The 19,664-nt window shown below is 44.4% G+C and overlaps 1 protein-coding gene across 1 annotated transcript in view; it reads right to left on the minus strand.

Annotated features, from left to right (window-relative positions):
* The window catches only part of LOC120899757 (tyrosine-protein kinase Dnt-like), an 84,053-nt gene extending 70,791 nt beyond the window's left edge, over nt 1–13,262 (minus strand). Inside the window, exon 1 of the mRNA XM_040305949.1 lies at nt 12,083–13,262. Within this exon, the coding sequence (XP_040161883.1) occupies nt 12,083–12,191 (109 nt within the window). The 5' untranslated portion in view covers nt 12,192–13,262. The remainder of the gene's footprint in view (nt 1–12,082) is intronic.
* Between the last annotated feature and the right edge of the window lie 6,402 nt (nt 13,263–19,664).

Raw genomic sequence — 19,664 nt, forward strand, 5'->3', positions numbered from 1 at the left:
CATATCATGTGTATTCCCACTGGGCATTCCCAGTAGCTCCAACACAGCACAATCATAGACAAAATATTATCTGTATTTTCTCCTAATTGTAGCCATTTTTCCTTCGTTTGATCTGTGGTTCTGGAGCGTTGTTCAACGTTCCCCAGCGTTTACTTTCAAATCCAGTATAAGCTACAGTTTCTAAAGAACAACTCGGGAGTTCGACGTAAAATGCAATTTGGACAGCTGTCAACGTGTTATCCTTTCAACAGAGGCATCTAGAATTGTAAATTGCCCAAACGTTTCATGCAAACGACAAGTTGTTGGGAGCGAGTTTCGCGTGTAAAGTGAATTTTAAATAAATTAGAGAAAGTAAAAGCATTGCCCCGTGACGCCTCTTAGAGGATCTAAATTAGGTTAGCATCCCTATTGTCAGCTGGAGATAGCAGCTACGGATAATATCAGACCTTATTGCAGCAAAAACGAAGAACAAGCGTTGCTGACACATGCTAGAAGTAATGTATCGCGCCATGCGTGTATTTTCACTACCAACTACGAGCCAGATAGTGCCGTAGCGTAAGGCGAGTAGCTTTGATGAAATTGTGCACTATTTGCATTCCCTGCAAGACATCCCTTCTAGGACCGCGTTTCGTCAAGATGCCTCACAGCACAATTGAATGCCACACCAACTGCGCCACATCCTACAGGCAATGATGGAGGGCGATGAAAGAAAAAAAAAAAAAACCCGAGAGAAAAATCAGACCTTTGATAGAACACACTTTTTCCTACACCTACCGGAAGCGGTTTCATCCTTCGCGTGGTAGCGCACGAATCGTTTTCAATCAGTTTGACGCTACATCCTGTGCGCAAGATGCGAAGGAGCGTCTTTCATCTAAGCTAGATATTTAGCAAACGGGGAGAAAATAGAGGAAATTGGAGGAAAATAGCGAATAATTGAATCAACAATATATTCCTGCACGCTACTTCCTCTATTTTCCACGCAGTGCTTGCAAAGAATGGTAGAGATGAGGCCTTTTCGCGAAATGGGATGGTTTGGCGGGAGTGGCAGTGTAAAGCGATTTTGATCTTCCGGTTGGTTCAATTTGGTTACCCATTCCCTTCTGTAGCATAGCGACCGTACGGTCGTCTTTTACACACCGATGGAATTTGCTTTCGCGCCCTTAGGGGGAGAATGTGTGACGTTTCGTGTCCCGGGCTAGACGCACGGTGTTCACATCCTGTCGAAAGGCACCATTGGCGCAAAACGGTAAAGCCAGCGCACCGGCAAGACTTCTGAAGGCACCAACTGCATCCACCAGGTCTTATCGTAGCCCCTGTTGGCAAAGGCAAATAGCTACTGCCGCTAGTACCGCATCAGTGGCTGGTGAAGAAATTGATGCGGGCTGATGGATGCATTGATAGTGGCTTGGTGATTGTGTGGGGGACATTCTTCGCCTGTCTGAACATATTTCTAAAAAGTGGAAAAGAGGAAGGAATTCGCTGCTCGAATGTACAATAGTAGCAACAAAATATGTGGATTGTTAGCTTTAAAAGCATTTTTCATTTTTTTAAAGGTTGTGAACAAATGTTCTAATATCTCTCGAGAGTTATATGTTTTGCTAGCAAGCATTCACGTTTCCGAATTGGATGAGTTTCGTGACATTTATTGCTACTTAAACAATGACGTCGATCGGAAATCTATGCGTACCTTCCTATAATTAAATTCATCACTCACAGGGAAAGCAATGATATTACACCGTATTTGAATGTCGTGAAACTTTTCCTTTCCCCTAAGGACATTGGTTTCGACGCAAGAGCCTACGAAAAACCCATCCCCTCGTTTGGCACTACTGGTAGTCTAATTATAAAATTTCTTCCTCCAACCATTTGGCCGAAAACTTTGCACTGGGACGATCGTATCGGAGGCCGTGGAAGCAAACTGTGACGTTTTACGTGTCGGTGAGCAGCCCACAGCTGCTGAGTTTTTGGAAAAAGGTTGCAGTGGAGGACTTCCGTTGAATGGTAGTGGCCGCGGAGAGAAAGGAAGCAGAATTTTAATTCGGTTACGATGATTAATGATGCAAAGTTTTTCTACTCGCTGCGTAGCTGCCGAAAAATGTGTAATAGATACAACGTTCCCGAAATATGTGGGACAATGGTTCTCAGGAAGTAAAGCCAGAAATCAATCGTTGTTATACAAACTGTACTAACAAATTCAGGCATCAATGATTTTTAATGTAGATCAATAGCCAAATATTGGTACAATTTAGAATGATAAATGATTCCCTTATGCTGCAGTATGATCGTATAAGGTCTATTAATAAGTTGATTGACAGGTACTGATGTCCCCCATAATTCATTATACACAACAGGATCGCCACAAATACTATATAATTTTATTGACATTCATTAGATCGTTAGTTGTGATCAATTTTATTATGTGCATGCCTGCAAGATGCACAATAAAATTACTGGAGCGCATAAAGACATAAAACCTCTATGCAATCAATAACAATGCAGAAACAAACGCAGAAAATTGAGAGGAAACGGGATCGTTTTCTAAACAAAAAAGGCAGAAATGCAGTGAAGCATAAAATAATCAAAAACAAAATTAGAAGAAATAATTTTGGGAACATTAAACTATGCCCTTTTCGGGACCGTAAGATCATTGTCAATGTTTACTTAACGCAGGGGCAGCCTACATTCCACACCAGCTTATATGGAAAAAGGGAACGATCGTAGACATAGCTCTACAATAATAAACGCTACAATTCCTTCACGTCAGGGAAGCCCAACGAAGAAGAAGGAAGAACAAAAAACTCAGCTCATAAAACGTAACAACTATTTCTCGATCGCCGAACCTGTGCAATTGTATCCAGAGGAAGAAGGGGACGTTTTTCCTCCCTGCTTCTATTCTTTCTTGCCTGCCATAGCTGCTGATGTTTTCCTTTCAATCGACTAACCTCCACTGACTCGTACGCAAACACAAAACAATTAAAAGCAATAAAATTTTAATTTATGACTTCGTTATTAAATTTTTATGCTCTTCCGAACTTCCCGGGTTCCCGGTTGGGTTGGGTTCGGCGTGCATCGTGCGTACAGTGATCATCGCGCCGTTAGGTTCTGTATTCCCGTATTGCGCTTCTCTAAACCTGTCCTTCCGTGGCTGCTCCCTGCGCATGTTCACAAATAAAAACCATCGTTCGTAAGCAGTCGGAGCAGCAGCAGCAGCAGCAGCAGCAGCAAGAAATCCAACTTCATCACCTCATCATGGGTTGGGTAGTCAAAGCAATAGTTTGCGATGAAAACGAAAGCAGAGTTGAATGTAAAATAAAGGCATAATTCTCGCATATAAGCATATGCTCTGGATCTAAGCTGAAGAATCCACCGCACATTCGGAGTAGCCATAAAACGCATAGATCAACGAATACAAAAACCGGTCCCGGTACCAACATATTCAGGCAAGAGGAACCATGGAGAAAAAAAAACTAGAGTAACAACGACGCCATGGCTTGGCGGTAAACCTGAGAGGCCAGAGAAAAGGTCGCCAAGGTTTACCGAGCAGCGAATTATTCCTGGTTTCGGGGCTGGTGTTGTGGCCACGGGATGATTTACGGCTTCGTCGAGGCTTCGGTGGACCAAACATGCAGGCAATCGTAAGGAAGTCGGAGGCTAAGAGGCCAACCCCCGGTGGGGCCCTCATGATGGCATCCGAGGATTGTTTTCATTTTTATTTTCCCGACCCTTTTCCTCGAAGGGATCAGGAATCCATTTGGAGCAAAGGAAGACAACAATAGAAAAAAAAACAATACAATGGCAAAATGAAGGTTGGGGGAAGCAACCTTTCTCAATCGTGTTATACGGGTTAGGTTTAAATGTTCCAATATTTTATCCATAATACGATAGCCACTTGAAAATTCAGCACATTTCCATAATCGAATTTCGGGGTGTGCGTGTACACACAACCGATCCGCTTAAATGAGATTATTATGCAAACAAACGATTCATGTGTGAAAATCATAAACTGCAAAAAGTGTAAAGGGATCATCGCACGGGTTCAACACGCAATAATACAATAAGTTACTGTTACTGTCTATGTTGTCTATGCTAAAGTAATGCATACCATAATTCCACTCGAAATGAAACATCACAAGTGGTAGGAAATGGATCTTCTTAACCGTTCAAAGGCTTAAAGCACAAACAAGTCCCCATCCGATGGTCGCACGTGGCGCTGTACATCATCTGTCCGTCGGAGCGAACATGACTTCTTTTGCTCTCTGGTAACGTGAGAATGTGCTCCCATCGCTATGCACGCATCGAACCGTTAAGAAAACATTAACAACATTTACAGCATCCGTGTCCAAATATTCGGAAGTCATTTGAAGGTTCAACACACACACACACACATCCCCGCAGCAGATGATCTTTCCTGTCCCGGTGCCCGGTGCAGTAGGTTCCACAGGAAGCGAGCGCAGTACGGGGATAACTGGACAAACATATTTCCACGTCTACGCGCCTTTATTTACTTCAACCGAACTCCAACACACAGTCCGTGTGGAGCCGCGTTCGTATGGCGCACATTCTTCGATATGAAGTCAACGATTCGATGCAGTTGCCACTGGTTCGATCAACTCAACTCGTACCCCGTATCGACTAGACGGAGTCGAATGTTGTAATATCAACTGGAATATCTAGGAATGGGTGTGGTAGGCTGAAACCGTATGGACGGAGGATGTTGCTACGTTGACTATTTGTCCAACAAAACGAACTACATAAAACAAACTCCCGGAGAAACCTAAACTAACAACTCGCACACTGGCGATGGTGCACGCACGGTTCGGATGGAATCTACGGTAATGCAGTGTGAAAATGATCAAACTACATAAACCACTTGAGAAAACAATTGTTAAAATGAGGCAACCGTAGCTATGCACAGTAGTAGAACACACGCAACCTCCAATTCCAATCAGCTGCACGGCACATCAACTCATCACATATTCCAATCTACGGTGGAACACAATTTTAAGCTACGTTTTGTTACTGACTGTGAAAAAATGGGTTTGCGGGAAGTGTTCTCCCTTCGGGCAATACGATTGCAATACATCATCGTCGTTAATGGAGAAAACCGTGCCGGTGGCAATTTCGAGGAGATCCATAAAATGTTTGGATACAGATATATATCCGAATGTTGCTGCTTCCTTCTTCCTGGCTGGTTCGTATCTTGGCAAACGCCACTGGCGTAGAAGCGAATGGGGTGGCAATACCGTTCGTGGAGTCGCGAGAGATAATCGTGACCAGTCATCAACTTCCAGCTTCCAACGGGTAACAACGGGCACAACAATAAACGGTTATGACATACGGTCGATCATCCCCAAAAATTGGTCCCCAGCATCGACCGGATATCGGTAGGGTAAACAAAATGTTTCAACTCTTTTTTTGTGCTAGTGTTCCCTTCTAGACACATTCCCCCCTGCGCCAGGGGCGCACATTATTTTTGGGAGCTATATGTTTGAGGTTATAATAGCCGCAAGCAATCGCACTGGGCCACCATGAAATGGGGATACAGATTGGGGTGTATAAGAAGCTCCCGGAATCGACGTGATTGTCGACAAGTTGTCTATCCGTCGGCGAGATGTCTACACTCCAAGCGCCGTTTCGTAGAACGTTATGGAGTTTAAAAGCGCGGTCTACCCCCATCCGAACCACCCCAAGCGTCTGAGTGATGCATTGGAAATAGGATTCTGTGTGTGTGTGTGTGTGTGAGCGTTGTGCCATGTACCAAACATAAGAAGTCAATGCTCGGTATCTTTAAATGCTCGCTGGAATCCTAGCGGCATTGTACTAAACTGACACATTCGTTACGATAATCCCCGAAATGGAATGTTCGGCTGCGGTGTGGTGGGCTATGCGATAGAGTGAGGATTTACGATTATTTGTACAACGCGCCTTCCAGTTGTTGTGTGCGGTGCGGTTCTCCGCAGTAACGTTTGTTTCCCCTCCCGTGAGCAAAACCCCTTTCTGAATGGCTCAATCAGGAGGGATCTCGATCGTGCTCGTACTGCCTGAGGAAATGGACTCACAGATCCCTCTGTTAACACTTCTTTACAGCGTGCGGGATGATATCACCGGCTTGCAATCTTCTTTTTTTTCGCTCCTCCAATATGATGATAGACCGATTGGGTGGGAAAAGGGCTTTTGTTTCCTTCGTGCGGAGATAAAAAGTAATAATGAGTGTTGAGTTATGACATAGGCCTGAGGACACTTCGTGGTGTCATTGTTCTTTCTTCAATGTGCAACCAGTTTTTTTTGTTCTCTCAAGAAGACACAAATGGACCTTTCCGTTGATATGGCGAGACTAGATTGGTTGCGAAGTGGATTCATCAGTAAACCCATACTCGATCGATTCGTATCATTAAGTATGGCTGTACTTCACACATTCTGCACACACCTAGCAAATGGATAGAAGTCATTGCGTATTCCACAGACATTTCCATCACAATTAAGCATAGGTGCGATTGATGGTTTCATACGGCGGTATCGACTGTCAGACGATTGAAATGGTGCAAAATACAGTTCGAAAAGAAACGTAAGGGAGAGAGAGAGAGCGGAAAAAGACCATAACATATTCCACGCAATACTAGCTAGACGCTCTATACCACATTCTATAATAGGCCATATAAATTCAACAACTTATCTCGGGACACCATGGAACAAAACGATGGCAGCCCTGGCATACAGATGCTAGGTTGTCGCTCATCATCGCTTATTGCTGTCAGGTTTTGACCAAAAACGGTTCATCATTCCTGTTCACGTGGTAGTGGGTCGTCGGAACGCTCCGGTGGGTTTGTTATTTTGCTCCATCGCTCATTCCAAAGCAGACGACGAGATCGATCTGTAACGAATTGAATTCATAATGCGTTACCATCAGTAGCTCCCATTGGGAATGCTACTATATCGATCTTTCCCGAGAAGAGCTTGCTGGACGGCTGTGAGGCAACAGGACGAACTTGAAAAGCAAAAAAGTACATGTCTGATGTGTTTTAAGAACGATTGAAAAAGCAGACTTCACATTAGGGAAGCTGAAAGCACCGTCGTGTCAAGTAGAATCTCTTTCTCGGCTACTTCGCGTATTACTCTGCTCAATCTGCGACGAGAAAAAACGTGCATGTCCTTGCGTTGGAAAAGCTGGTGACAACATGATGGTGCATTCTTAATTGTAACGGCAAATCGGCTGTGATTGTGCAAAAGCGGCAATGATCGCTATGGATGGCATGTTGAAAATCTGACAGTTGCCGAAAGCCGAAACATTGGGTCCTGCCAGTCGTAACGTCCGCCTCGCTCCGTACATGCATGGAATTTAATTAGGAATCCTTCCGCTTTTGGTTGTTTGATGGCGTTGTTTTTTTTTATTCCTTACAAAACACCAAAATTCGGGAACGACCAGCTTGCCCTTCGTGGACGACAACATGACAAAAGTTTGATGATTGTGGTGTTGATTCGATGGCAATGTGTTCGCCGGGACCATTTAAGGGTGCAGGTGTGTCTCGAAGGAGTACACAACAGCGATTGAAAGCATTTCGATCTCACGCTTATTAATTCAGCAGCGAAGCGAAATCAATGCTCCAAAAGACACTTTTTCATCAATCCGAAACATTCCGTAATGCATTCAGAGAAACGAGGTGGTGCAAATTAAAATTCATACCACGAATAGCTGCAAACATTTTTCGCTCATTCTTCGAACGCTCCGCGGTCACGAGATGGTACGTGCGGTGGCAATTAGTGGCGAAATGGAAACGTCAATCGGTAGGCCAGAACGGTCCGGGGTCTGGCCAGAACGCTTGAACCGGCAAATGAAAACGGGAGAGTTTAATGCCTTCCCGGTGGTTAATGTTGCGATAATGGTGAACGCTCGATAACGCTTGACACACGCTACCGCTGTGACTACTGTAGTAAACAACGAGCGCGTGTAAGAGTGAGGTTGGGGAAAAAAATTGATTCAAACACTCCGGTGGCATGAGGTTCGGGGTCAAAACGAGATAAGATTCCTAGACGGTGGGAAAGCAATCACAGACAGTTGAAAAAAGGCCCCACGATTAAACAGATTTCTTGTACCAGCTAGAAATATTTACTCAGAGCAAAGCATAAGGAAAGTTTTTTTTGTTAGCCACAAGAAATAGATTTGGTGTTAAATTTGTTGTCCATGTGTTCAATGGCGCCCGAAGTAGAACGCCCCCCCCCTGTGTCCGTGCCGGAGGCAAACGTATGTGCTATTTCGAGTGCGTGATAATTTGAGTGACACATTTTTGTGTCAAAATGATAATCTAATCACACTACCGAGAAATGAGGCCTATGTACAAAATTCACGCAGGAATAATCGGTTTAATGATCGTCGTTTTTCGACATCATGTTGATCAAGCATTGGTGTACAGTTCTAAAAGTCTGCAGACTTGAGAGAGCCCTTTTATATCGATCTGGATTGAGCTGAGTACATCGAAAACGCACATTAAAAGTTGTTATTCAAATACGGTAATTCCCTCAAGGCTAAGGAAGTTAAACAAAATTTCATTCATGGACAAACATTTTCCAAACATTCCATAGCTCGTCGTTGTGAAAATATAGGGCAGTTTGAAGAGAAAGGACGTGAAAAGGGTGAAGAGAAAGGGTGAGGAAGAATATCGAACCTAAAAATAAACCTTTTCCGTGTAAGTCACACTGCCGATAGGCCATTGAGAAGGTAAACAAAGTTTCACTAACTCGCTCCTTCTTACATCAAAATATTGACACTGCAATGTAACGCTATTTGAAGCATAGTATTATGTTTTTTTTCTTCTCACTGTCGGTTGCCTGCTCGTCCTATTCACCACCCCTCAGCGTTTGCAAAAAATCTCACGACAAAGAAGGACGTAAAAGTTGCGCAAAAGTTTGTCAGGAACTGTCCGAAAAGTCAGAATGCAGACCGGGTCCCTTAGAGATTCCGGTGGATTGTAAGTGAAAATAGGAGAGCAAGTACATGCACGGACCACTCGAACATCTCGACGGAGCAAAGTTTGAAACGGACGGACGGACGGACGGGCGTACGTATGCATGCAGGCGACAGACCGAGATTCCGGATCCTCTCATGGGGAAGAACCCGGGGGCAAGAAGAAGAAGAAGGATGTTGATGATTATATGAGTTTTGGTTTTGTCATGTTTTCATAAAACAGATTTTCAACGGATTTTGTGGTGCCTGTCGCCCCGAAAAAGCACGCAATCCGTCCGAAAGGATGGGAGAAAAATCAACAAACCCGCTGACCATGGATAACAACGCCGTCGTGGTGAGAAGTTTTAGCTTACCTGTCCATCCCAACCCAATACAGCAGGTCAGGGGACAGGGAAAGAGACCAGCACAGATATTGGTTGTCCCTTTGGTCCCTTTGGAAGAGGATCTATCCTGTTCGCTTGTGTCGATGTGCCACATCTCGGTTCAAGAACTATCGGTGACGCAGTGATAATGATCTGAAACTGCCTAAAGGCATCCTGGGCGAGGAAAGGCAAAAGGGATGGCGGAAGTTTCAGGTGAAGACCCAAGGAGACAGTCAATATTTAACCTGTCAGTGTGGGCTTTCTCGTCGATTGGATTTGGTGTGGAAAAGAAAAGGTAGAGGGAGCAAAAGGAGAAAAAAAGGTTTTTTCTCTTCTCTCGGGTTGTACCTGTGTGTATATGTATGTGCAGACGGAAATAGGTCCCTGTAACCCGACCAAGACATACGGCAGGCAGAGCAGAGCGAGGCACTGGGTGCAGAAAACGAGGAAACCAGTAAGGGCCACCGATGAAAAGTCCTTTAATTGATTTATAACACGTAGCACACTGGAAGGGATCGCGGCAAGGGGATTGCTTCAGGTAGGTAGATAAGGCAGTGAAAGGTGATGTTTGTAGGACTTGCCATTCAATTCCGTACCCGTGCTTTGGGACGGGCGTTGTAGATTTCGTCCCTGTATACACCTTTCCTCCTCGAATACACCCACCCACTGACTGGACCCTTTCGAGCTTGTGTCTGATTGTGCGTTTTATAGATGATCTGAAAGCCTAAAAGATTTGCTGGACTTTACCACCCCCGGGGGCGTTCGGGAAAGGACTCTCGTTTCTATTTTTCTCTCTTTTTTCCTGGTTAGGATTTCATTCCGGAATGGGTTTGGATTATTTGGTATTCTGTCACCTTTTTCCAATGTTTTTTTTTTTTTGGTTGTGTTGTTGTTATCGTTGTGCTAGGCTGCACAATATTTCTAGGTGGTGACGCTAACAACCGATCAGTGCGGGGTGAAAAGGAAGCCGGATCAATGGTCTCGGTGGAGAAACCGGAAAACCATCATTTCATTTCAACAGCAGCAACCAAATCATTCAATGAGAAGCGTTTTTAGTGATGGGATGGGACAAATACATACACAAAAAAACTGTGCGTCCTTCAATCATTAGCCAACAACAAGAGATCGGGAAATGGTACGGTGGCTGGCGGAGAAGAATAGATTCATTAGCAAAGCATCTCTTCGCCCTCTCCCTCTCGGTTTCAAATTGATGAACAGAACGTCGAAAGCCGAGGATCAGTAGAGCACAGCGCTGTGGAGGGAAAGCAACGGTTTTGCTTCCCGGAACGGATTCGGAAGCGCGTGTGCGGGTGAGTGTTTTCTAATCAGCGAGAAGCGAGAAAAGGATGATGATTAGCATCGAATAAATGCGCCTTGTCATCGTAAGATGGCAACGGGGTTAGGTATCTTCCAGCATCTACCAGCAGCTTGTTTTGCTTGGGCAGGGTTGTTGGGTTACCAAAAGGGATAAAAAGTGGGCTCGTTGGCTCTTTTGTTTACACAATAGTTTTTGTTTCTGTGTGGCATTATTGTGTCGGTATTGTTTAGTGTCACACAGCGGAAAAGGTTAATTCGTTTCGGTCGTTATCCCATTCGGCAAGGCGTTTGTGTTTGTGTGAAATATTCTTTTCAAGCTCCAAGATGCATAGAAACGAAGAATTTTAATAAAAATAAAATACTCTCAATACTCTTTCTTAAGAAATATTTCCTTATTTCATAGTTCCCAGGAAAACCCCAATTTGAAAACCGATACAGGTTTCGCGATGGAAAAGTTTTAATTGATTTCTATACGAACTGTCGGATGTATTCTGAGAAGGTTTTTCAATTTACAGCCGAAGTCGTACAAGATTGTATGCATCCAAATATCAAAGCAAATATCACTTTCTCCCAACCGTGAGCTGACAAACTGATGCTTGATGGTCTTTGCTGTGGCCTCGGCTTTTCATCCGCTTTTCCATATGCTAGTCTCCCCTCGCACTCTCTCCCGAGTTTCTTTACACACCGATCATCACCTCACCACCAAACGGTTGTGGTGGCAAATGGAGAATTGAAATCATTTCCCTCTTCGAAAACATTGTACGTTTGGTGAAAGGAGGATATCGCACGCGACCTGGAAACGTCAACCTACGGGGGAGGTTACAGTGTCGTTGGTATTCTGTTCCATTTCTACAAGTTGTCAGGACACTTGACAGCCAACAGCCGACCTGCTCCACCGGGGGGCTCCTCCAGAGACAACGATTTCCCAATTCCCCACAGTGAGGTCGAGAGGTACACCAGCCGCACAGCTTGCAAAACCAAAACAAAGGTGACGTTGAATAAACAATATTCAACCGTTGTTGGTGCGGTATTCCTTCAGGTGCAAGTGTCTAGAGGGAGTTGAGCTGTGTGAACTCACCAAGCGATAGGTCGGATTGTGCAAGACAATTAGTAACAACATGGGGGACGTTTTACAGCTTTTCCCCTCAACAGCAGGACGGTTTAAGGCGGCCGTTCGTAAATCATGTTCCCCACGAGACTTCCTTTCCGTGCCATTGTACTATGCAGGAAGTTTTCCGAAAAGGCTCGTTTCCGGCCATTCGTACCGAAGGGTTAAGCGTAATGTTCCAGCCACGAGTACAAATGGCAAAAAAGCGGTGTGTACCTTTGCTAGATCGTCGCCTAGAGAGACGTTCTATAATTCGTGGAACAAACTGGTTTTTTTTTACATGCACAGGAAAACTCCTTTGCCCCGGCTCGAAGAAATGGGAATGGAAAAACTTACCTAGTAATCTCTGGACTTCGATCACGTTGAGAAACAGATTTAGATGAGCCTCGCCGGCCGCCACCAGCAGGGACAGCAGTAATCCAACGTAAACACATAAATTCGTCATCGTGCCGGGTTGTGGGGGCTTTAAACTCTTTCCTTGTTTTCCGCTGGCTTCCCTTGCCCCGTTCACCACTGGTCGTCACAAATTTTCTTATGCTGTTTCTCGATATGCTTGCTTGAGTTTTCGAGCAGCGTTGGGTTTTTTTTTCTTACTTTTGCCTTGCCTCAGTCGCTCGTTATACGATTTTTTTCCTTTTTCGTCTTCTGATCTTGCTTTGCCCTCACTTTCGTACACACACAAACACAGACACTTTGGTTTGGTGGATTTTTGCTGCTCTTAATTTTGCTTCTCTCACTACACTTTTTTCTTCACTTATGCTGGGAGGTTTTTCTTCTTCTTTCTGCTTACCACGCACACTGTACGCCACTTAACACATCATCACCGATTTCGAGCGTGCAGCCGGACCGGACACGATGCGCGCGGGAGGAGTTGTAAATACACGTTGAACACGCTCGTTTTTGGAAGATCGAACTGCAGCAGCAACGCCAAGGTAAAAAGGCTCGGAGCTGCCCAAACAACAAATGCGGCCGATTTCGAATGTAGACGATTTTTGCAGTAAGCAAAGATAATTGATCAAATTATGAACGATGAACACTGGACAGTAAACACAGCAGTGACAGGCAGTTGATGCCGGTTGATATTGTTGCCAAAGATCACTGGGTTAGGTTTGTGTGTAGGGAGGTGTTTACAATACGAATCGCCTCATACGAAACCACTTCACTGCAAGCCAATCTTCACTTTCTAACAGCACACTTCAGCACCGTTTGGCACACTAAACCAATTCACTGTAGATGCACTTTTCACTACGACAAAATACACCATATTTGATTTCCATTCTTGTCACAAATCACAAAAATCATATAACAATACGATGCTGTGTTGTTTGGATTATTTTACTTTTTGCATAGAATGCACCGAATGCACAATTTGGTCGTAGAACACCAACGGTACACCATCAAGCACTGGATGCACTTAGCTGTGCACGCGTAAACAACGGCAACGTAAGACTCGCACGGGATGCTTTCGATCCTGACAGAGAACACACTCGCAAAGGGCTCACGCGCACCGGGAGACGTACCATTAGTGACTGTCTACACGACCGTTGCCGCTGTGCTGTTGGACTCAAGCATGGAAGGTTCTGCAGAGATAGAGCAAACGCACTCTCTCCCTCTCTTGTATGGGAGAGAGAGAAACACGCACAATTTCTCCCAAACAACTGTTGAACGGCGTGATGTGGAGTAAACGAGAGTTGGCAGGGCTCGTAAGCCGCTAATGATTTTCAAATCAAATTGTTTTAGGTACGATAAAGCTTGCATAGACTTAGTAAAATTTTAGTTTTTATAAGAAATGTGTAAATATCATTGACAGAAGGAAGTATTGTGCTTTATTTACATTTGCCAAGCTTTTTTATTGATGGTTTGTCTGCGTCAACCCTGCTTCTTTAAACATCTGCTCTCTTCCAACCACACAAAATAAGGAAGCGTAGAAAGGGAGAAGAAAAATGCTCTCTCTCTCCCATTATTATTGCTCTCTCGTAGGATAGAAACGTGTTTATGCTGTCAATTTACCGGCCGGTTTTTGAATGCAATCAAGGGTATTTAAATCAATGAATTTCATAACTACATTTGCGATTTATGAAATGATAATTTGATAAGATTTGTGTTGTTTATGATGATTGGAATTTAGTTTTTTAATATATTTTTCCCACACAAGTCTAGTAGATTAAACGTGAGTTTCTCCTCAACATTCTATGCTGTGTAAATGCTGTCAGTTTCATATATGAATCAGTTTTAGTGTTTTTTTGTGTGTGTTTATATCGGTTCGAAAGCAATACAAATCCGGTTTAGACACAACCGTTTTAGATGCTTTTATTGATATGAAACTCACGTTGTTCAACTTTGTACAACATTTGCATTGCGCCTTTGTTTTGGCAGACAATAAATAATGGTTCCAACTGAAGCACATAGAGACAGAGAGAGTTAGTAGAATAAATTATGCGACACATTACACTCTCCAAAGCATAAAATAATAACTTCACCATAGGCCTGCCAACGCACTCAATGGCTTAATAGAAAACATTCATTTCATTCTACATACGCTATCCAGCCTCTCTTTCAACGTAAATTACTGGAAAGATGCTCTGCGCCAGGGGAAAGTGTGTATCTCTTTCGCTGCGTTAATCGACCAGCACCCATTCGCAAACCGTCCTCCGTAAATAATATCCACTATCGTGCAGATAATCTTTCCCATCTTAAGCGAAACATGACCATCGGACGTAAGAGCATGTTGTGGGTTTTGTATCATTTCTTTCAATTCCCTTCCTAAGCCCACGGAAAGCTCACCCAACGATCCAAATAGCGAGACGATACTTTGCTAAAAGCTTTTGCGCTAGCGCTGGTGACAATGTTGTGCCCGCGTAACAAATGGCAATCCATTATGGGGCAAACAAAGCTCGATTCGACACCACCCCGCACCACCCACAAACAGCCTGCATATTTCACCTCCACCACCCATAGGAATCGCAAATGACAACATCACTTTCCTTCCCGGGCGGAAAGTGGTTATGATATTTCCCGAATGCTCCCCATCCCCTTCTGTGTTGTCCTAGTGCTCGGGCCAATTGCGTCGGCGGTGGTTTGGATGGCATATTTTCTCACTCCCACACCATCGGCTCTCCTGCCCTTGCCGCACGTTGATGATCTCTAATCTCTTATCTTAATTAATAGCTATCATATTCGGTGTGTATTTCGTTCATCCACTTTCGGAGATGCTTCAGCTTTCTTTTGCCAGGTGTAGACAAGTATCTTTCCCAGCAGAATCATAAGCATGAATTTGATGATTGATAAACATCCCCCCATCTCATCGCACTTCCTCCCCCAGACTTGGTACTTACAACATTATCTCGAACCAAGGTGTACAGCTGGGCTTTGTTTTTGGCTAGATTATTTTGTTATTTAATTTCCTGTCAAAGTACAGCGTACAGCCCTCCCACTACGATGGCGGCACTTTTGAGAGCACTCACAATCATTCCGCTGTGTAGACGTGCTGCCAGAAGCTCACGATTTGTATGTTGTTTTGGGTCGTTTTCCCCCCCTGGCAGGCTAAACTTTTCTTTTCAGCTTGCAAACAAGGGGGTGGCACGATTCGAGACATCAAACACGCGTGACTTCCTACGCCTGCAGCTCGAATAGCGCGGACCGGAAGGCTCTAATGGGCAACCGAAACAGCAGATCCACCACACAACATCACCTTCCTGAAAGCGCGCCCAATGTTTACGAAGTAAGAGGATAGTAAGTTTCGAAGACATTTTTTTGTGTGAGAAATGAGACATCTTGTTCTTGTTTAGAAAATTGTGAGGGGTAATTTTTTTTGAAAGATCCTTATTATGAGCGCGTGTCTTGCACTTTTTTACCGGCCTTTTTTCAAACGGTAGTCCAAATATATTCCCCTCTATCTCTCTTGGTTTCCTCCGTCGTCGGTCGCCATCAATTAGATTTTTTCATCACCATACCACACTGTGTTACTCGATATAAAATCGTTCCCCACACACGGGCACCCTACTTTTCGGGTACACTGTACTGCCGACCACCGGAAGAGACCCGACCGGAGGAAGACCCAACAAAAAAAGCAAACGATGGCGGCTGTTGATTCCACCGGTTCATTAAAATTTTAAATATTTGTTAAACGTTGGCGCATCGCGCATGACACAAAGAGTGTCTTAAGCGTTCTGAGGGGGGGGGGGGAACTTGCGGTATCCACAGTGCTTAGACACCCGGTGCAATGTGCTGTTCCAGTTCTTCGTTCGGTGTCTTTTTTTACAATTAAATTTGCTTTCCCTGCTTCGGAAGTCACGAGCAGTGAAAGTAAGGAAAACGAATGATGGAAGAAGAGAAATGGTTATGGAAAAGGCAAGGGGAGGAACGTTAGAACCTGGAATCGAGGAAAGCGAAAGTCGTAATGATGTAGAAATAACGGTTGCGAAAGGTTCGTGGAAACACAATGTACTTTTAAGGGTCAAAAGGAGGACTTGTGCAACTGCAGCTGATGTCAGTGGAGTATGCAAATGAAGTAATTGTTTTTTAAAGCTATTGCAACAGCATTAGCGATCGATAAATACAAATATTTCAGAATGATGGAAAACATGGTACGATGTCATCTTCTTAATATAGAATAAAAACTTTCAATATTAAGTCTTTTTTTTTGCAGCACAAGCTCGTTTCATGTGATACATCTTTCATGTTGTCAGTAGATAAAAGGCACCATATCCTTACACTCGCTTCTCGTTAATAAAGCTACAGATGGTGTGCAGATTAAAGACGCCTACATAAACCATTCGGCTCCGGCACTCGGGTCCCTGCTCTAATACAGAACCGAGATAAAACGGCGCACTTTTCCCTGCTGAAACGGGCCCGGGCGTAAGAGTAAATAAAACTTCTCGCCCCGTACGAAAGCAAGGCTAAGACGGCGACCATGGAGACCAATGGTTTCTGACAGTGGATCCGGCCAGTGCAAAGGCGCCGAGGAGATGCACTAAACAAATAGCAAACGCTACCATTGAGGAGGAAAACGGGCAACACGGCTTCTAAGTGCACAGAATGACAGAAAAATAAGGCCAAGTGGCACTGCGGGAGACAGGCCGTACAAACAGTGCCATCAAATGTAAATCAAGCACCGTGTGTGGCTTCATCAGAGCGAGCGAGCGAGTCCTTAAGCGGGGTGCAGCTATTGCCCGGGCGACGCACGGCACCGGTGTTGACGTTTGGTACGATTTGCATTTAGAAAGGATATTACGTTTAGCTTCTTTTTTAGTTGCTGCTGTGCTTGTTGGCGCGCTCACTCATACGCTTGTTGAGCTTCCGTTTGTTGGGTTGAACTGGGTGGAAACCGATTGGCAACAAAACGTAAGCACTAGCGCCCGGGAAGTGCAACGCGGGTGGGCAAGGAATCCGCACAGAGGACAAATGTTGGGGTCGGGAAATGCAAATGCCGTGGTTGAATGGATTTGATTTGAAAACATCAAAACACATGTTTTCTTTTTGTTGTGCGAACTGTGCACCCAGATCCTTTAACAAGCGCCCCAGGCGCATGGGTCGGGTAGGTGTGTGTGTGTAAGTCATGTGGGATGAAAAATGACCTACTTTATGCAACTGACTTTACCGTGAGCGTTGGATGCAATCGCATCACCTTTGGCAACCATCTTTAAGGTGGTATTTAATTCCGGAATTATTTGTTCTGGAACTCCCTCGCACCGGAACAAGCTCAACAATCAGGAAAACTATCCAAAGTTGATTTCCATTTTCGGAATTTCTCATCGGACCGGTACCAGAAACACAAGTGTTAAACTTATCCCTCGCAGAAGAGTTTCAAGATTTCGTCGGTCGTGGACAACAATGGTTCGGAAAGCCGGAGAAAACTTTCCTCGGAAAACACTTCGATTGTGATTTCGAGTAGGTACTACCTTTTAGTATTTGCCGGCCGGCACTCGACCGGTCGGGGTTGATTTCATTTCTCACCAAGAAATCATATCCCGTCCGACCCTTCAAGCTCATTGCTTCCACAACCCACGCCCAGTGAGCTCTAACGATTGTAAATTCGATTATCCTTTAGGCAAATAAACTCAACCCCCCACCGGTACCACGAAATCGTTTCTCACACAAGACCTTTGACGGTTCTGAACTGTTCGACAGAAAAGTTTGTTTTTCCACAGAAGCAACCCACGGGGCACGGGGAAGCTCTTGGAAAACTGCTCGAACTGGATGCGCGAGTGAAGTGTGCAAGAGTGGGCGAATGAGAGCATTTTGTTTTTAATTGATTTACAGCAAATGATTTCCCGGAACTGATTTAAATGGAATGAAGAAGGAGGCGAGGATAAAACAACAATCCTTCAGTACGTTTAACCAAACACAACGGATGGAATTTCGTTGGGGTCATTTTGATCCACTGCTTTCCGAGTATTCGGGGGGATCAATCGGTTGAAGTGGGTGCTTGTTGGCATCGTGTCAGCGGATGAATTTGGGGTGATGTGTTTCCGCTTTGGAGTAAAGGACAGCACATTGTCATCTCGGGCGAAGAGTTGAATTCAGATGCAAAACAGCAGTGAGGACCGCCGAATTCCCCTGTGGGCTTCCGTGATCCTTCACTGCCACTTGATACTAATGGAATAAGCGAGACGGTGGAGTTGGTGAGAGAACTTCGCATAATACACTAACCAAAATGGATGCAATGTTCCGAGTGTTTTGCTAATGGAAGTGATAATTTCATCAGAGAATTTGAGCTTTTCCAACACCTACAGAAGCCCTAAAAGTATTGCACCTACACAATCGAATCGAATTTCATATTTTTCCCTATGCACTGCTGTAGAAACAATACATGCTCATGTTCAAACCTAGATCATGGTACTACCTCCAAGCCGTAGATAGCCGACCGATCGAGACGCACACCCATCTGGACTGGATGGCACAACAGTTGCATAAACTTTCACGCACGCTCAGGCTGTCAGGCGGCAGCAAGTATCGAATGACAAAACTTGACGCAACCACACTTCTCGATCGGTGAGCGGTGAGTGATAGAAGTCGATCAAAATGCGCTAATATCGGGTTTCCTCCATCAAAAACCGAACATGTGTGCACATACACGCAGCTGAAACTCAAATTTGTTTCGTATGAATTTTCCATACCATTCCCGCGCCCGCTTGGGGGAAAATTGCATCGGGGGAAAACGCGGTGCGTAATAAGTGATCTCGTGGGACACGTTGCAGGTTGTGCAGGGTTGTTTTTTTGTTGGTATTCTTCGCTATACACAATTATTTGTCAAGTACAGGGTGCCGCACTTGTGACGCGAAGCGTCGTAAGCGTAAATGGTGTGTTCGTTATGAATCGATGACAAACTGATTTCGTCTCACTGCTGATGGATAAAAAAGAGCTTGAAAAGCAGCTGACTCATGTCACGGGATGGTTGATTGATTTTGGAGTGTTAAAAACGTGTCAAATGGTGGTTTTGTATTTGCTTACCACACCATATCGAAGGATAACATCTAGCAAACGTAATGAAAATGCGTATAACATTCATTGTAATACCTTTTTAAAGCCTCTCATTAATTAGATTATTTAATCATTGTGCCGTTATGGGAACGCATCGTTGTTTGGAAGGTCTTTATGTTGTAATCCGCAATCGAGCGACCCTTTCATTAAGGTGAGCCCGAGTAATCCAACCTAAACTATCAACACCACGATAAGATCTACGACCCATGTCCCCGCGATGAACGATCCCCACCCATGAAGCGCCCTCTCTACTGTACCATCTTATCGGCAACATCAAATAAATATAAAAACGGAAAATAATTCCTTTCATTACCACCCTTTTCGGTTCGTGGCGTTCAGGCAAACAAACACACACACACGATACCCATATATTGGCCTGACAGTTCTCCGGGGTTTGGGGTTTGATAGTAGCATCCTTTCAGCGAGGATAAAGGTT

Source organism: Anopheles arabiensis, chromosome 3, assembly GCF_016920715.1.
Source record: "Anopheles arabiensis isolate DONGOLA chromosome 3, AaraD3, whole genome shotgun sequence".
NCBI lineage: Eukaryota > Metazoa > Arthropoda > Insecta > Diptera > Culicidae > Anopheles > Anopheles arabiensis.